Genomic DNA, 3,254 nt, shown 5'->3' on the forward strand with positions numbered 1-3,254 from the left:
GTCACTACCCAAAGTTCGTGACCATAGATGAAGGTAGGAATGTAGACCGACTGGTAAACCGAGACCTTTGCCTTCTGGCTCAGCTCCCGCTTCACCACGACAGACCGGTACAGCGCCGCATCACTACAGATGCATCACCAATCCGCCTGTTGATCTCTCGCTCCATTCTTCCCTCATTTGTGAACAAGACCCCGAGATACTTAAACTCCTCCACTTGGGGCAGGACCTCCTCCCCGACCCAGAGGCGGCATGCTACCGGTTTCCAGCTCAAGACCATGGTCTCGGATTTGGAGGCACTGATCCTCATCCCAGCCACTTCACACTCGACTGCAAACCGCTCTAGCGAGAGCTTTAGATCACGATCTGATGAAGCCAGTAGGACCACATCATCCGCAAAAAGCTGAGATGTGATCCTAAGGTCACCAAAAAGGATCCCCTCAACACCTTGGCTGCGCCTAGAAATTCTGTCCATAAAAGTAATGAACAGAATCGGTGACAAAGGGCAACCTTGGCAGAGTCCAACTCTCACCGGAAATGAGTCCGACTTACTACCGGCAATGTGGACCAAACGTATTTGCAATATATGATCAAAAATCCCCATAAACACACTCCTCAACCTTGTGGACAGCCTTCCCAGAAGAGTTGATTCTAGCTGCAACGAATGAACCAAAGTCATATTGATCCCTATGGATTAGGATTGGGCTTACACTTAAACTCATACAGTATGGGAGGTATGTCAAGACAGATGAGCAAATACTTTTGGAAATATAGTGTATTACCATGTTGAAGGAGATGGGCGGATCGATACAAATATCGATAATATCGATACCAACGCTGGTATTGATATTGATCAATACTCGTGTAAAAAGATCGATACTCAAGCTTTGGTCTTTCCCGCACACACTGACTGCTGCACACCTGGATTTTTCAAAGTCTACTCTCTGTCTGTAGTGCTGCACTGTGTCACAGTCAGCACGGAGCAGCACCCCCCACACACACTCTTTTGTTGTTGCACCGTCACGTGGCTCAGCAGTGCTAGCCAAACAGCTAAGCTAAGCAGGTAGGCTGGCCCACCCACTCAGCGTTCTCACTGAGCCCCCTACCTCAGGACATTTTAAGTTGTGTTGAGTGATATTTTTTGGTCTGTTTTTTTTTTTTACATAAAACAGAATTGTATTGAAAGGAAGAAAATTCCTTATTTTTTGTTTTTCCTAAGAACAATTTGCAACAATAAAAGTAACAAAGAAAGAACTAGGAAAGATGTCTAGTGGTGAGGGAAGAATTTTTATTTCATTTTTGTATAAAAAAATTATTTTCCTAATGTTAAAAAAATGGTAAAATGGACTGTAACTTACTGTATATAGCGCTTTTCTATCCATCCAGGACACTCAACGTGCTTTACACTACAATCTGTGTCCTCATTTACCCATTCACACAGCACTCTATTAGGTCTCTCCAAATCTAATGTGTACAAATAATCACCTGTGGAGACTAATCAGTGCCAACCACATTCATACACTGATGGGACACACGTCAGAGGCATTGGGGTGAAGTGTCTTGCCCAAGGACACAAATGGCATGTGGTCATGGTGGGGAGTCAAACCTGTGACTTGCGTGTCCCAAAGCCGGCTGTTCTACCACTACACCACAGCCACCCCACAACACAGCCACCACAGTTAAAGGAAACTGTTKTGTTACTGCTCTACTGTTGGCAAGCAAAAATGTTGATTGTTTTAATAAAGTATTTTGTTGTCACGTACAATGTTTGGCGAAATTCTATCCTGGATCTTTTGGATCTTTTCCAATTATTAAGCTTAAAAAGTATCAGTATCGATATCGGCGATACTGGCCCTGTATTTACTTGGTATCAGATCAATACCAAAATTCCCAGTATCGCCCACCTCTGGAAGGTGCATGCCTAAGTGCTGAAATCAGCCTGTAGCTCCCAGCTGAAAGGAGTGACTCACTCTGGTGAAAGTGTTTGTGGGCGTGGCTCAGCTCTGCCTCCTGCTTTAGGTGCGGTTCAAACACATTTCCTGAAACWTTCAGAAGGAAACAAGTCGACGGAGGCTGTGGGGCTTTACGAACACCAGCAGAATGGATTTTGATCTTTCGTCAGGTAAGTTTTAATCTAAAGCTCTAAAGAGACATCATCATATGTGTAATCCAATATAAACGGCATCTTCTCTTTAGAGCTTTCATTAAGATTTTCTTTAATCCCTTCTCATTTATTGTGGTTTATTTTTGCAGCTGTAGGTAAAGATGAGGAGGTGAAGAAGGAGGACGCCCAAAAGGATGAGTTCAACCTCCCTTGGAGCAAAAACAAGGATAAAGCAAAGGACAAGAAGGTGAGGAGGTGTGAGGGGAAACGACCGCAGCAAGATCTGGGATGACAGTTCTGAGCATGTACTTTGTTAGACTTGTCTGTGCAGATACTAACAGTTATCTCTCATCTGAAAGGTTTTTTTTGGCAACGTGCACCTGGTTTTTAATTTAAAAAGCTTGTTAAAAGAAACTGGCAAGTGATATTCTGGCTACATCATTTTAACTTTTCTTTAACATTTTTAGAGTGACGACAAAGACAAGAAGTCTGACAGCAAAGACAAGTCTCATGACAAAGACAAGTCTCATGACAAAGACAAGTCCAAGGACAAAGACAAGTCGAAGGACAAAGACAAGTCGAAGGACAAAGACAAGTCGAAGGACAAAGACGGCCACGGTGACAAGAAGAAAAAGAAAGAAAAGAAGGAAAAGAAGGAGGGACACAAAAAACATGGAGGCTCTTCCTCTAGCAGTGATGAGGTATATTATTTGTTCTGTTCTTTTTTTAGTTTTATTTTTTTGGCAATTTAGCTGTAAAATCAACTGTTTCCATTGGTTTGTGCTTCAGTTTGAGTTTCCACACTTTCTGCTCTGACATTTAAACAGGAATGTTGCTGAACAGGTACCTGTTTACCTGTCACACCTGTGTTCAAAGCTTTTCAACTGATCCTTCTATCTGTTGGTGTGAACAGAGTGTTCATCACAGGTCTTACCTGCTGTGCCAGTTTGTTTATGACGAGACACACCCACCTGTGTGTGTGTGTGTGTGTGTGTGTGGGGGGGGGGACAGGTTTTTCCTACAACACAGGGTATTTTTTACAAAGAAAAGCAGCCATGTGGGGACCGAAGTGAATCGTAGGGACCATTGTCAGGTCCCCACGGGTCCAAATGCATGTTACAGGTGTGGGGTTAGGTTTAGGACCAAGGTTTAG

The 3,254-nt window shown here is 43.4% G+C and overlaps 1 protein-coding gene across 1 annotated transcript in view; it reads left to right on the plus strand.

Moving 5' to 3' along the window:
* Positions 1-2,010: 2,010 nt before the first annotated feature.
* The window catches only part of LOC106519553 (mediator of RNA polymerase II transcription subunit 19a), a 3,155-nt gene continuing 1,911 nt past the window's right edge, over positions 2,011-3,254 (plus strand). Inside the window, exons 1-3 of the mRNA XM_014011272.1 lie at positions 2,011-2,119; positions 2,251-2,348; positions 2,569-2,802. Coding sequence (XP_013866726.1) covers positions 2,098-2,119; positions 2,251-2,348; positions 2,569-2,802 — 354 coding nt within the window. The 5' untranslated portion in view covers positions 2,011-2,097. The remainder of the gene's footprint in view (positions 2,120-2,250; positions 2,349-2,568; positions 2,803-3,254) is intronic.

Source organism: Austrofundulus limnaeus, unplaced genomic scaffold (assembly GCF_001266775.1).
Source record: "Austrofundulus limnaeus strain Quisiro unplaced genomic scaffold, Austrofundulus_limnaeus-1.0 Scaffold79, whole genome shotgun sequence".
Lineage (NCBI taxonomy): Eukaryota > Metazoa > Chordata > Actinopteri > Cyprinodontiformes > Rivulidae > Austrofundulus > Austrofundulus limnaeus.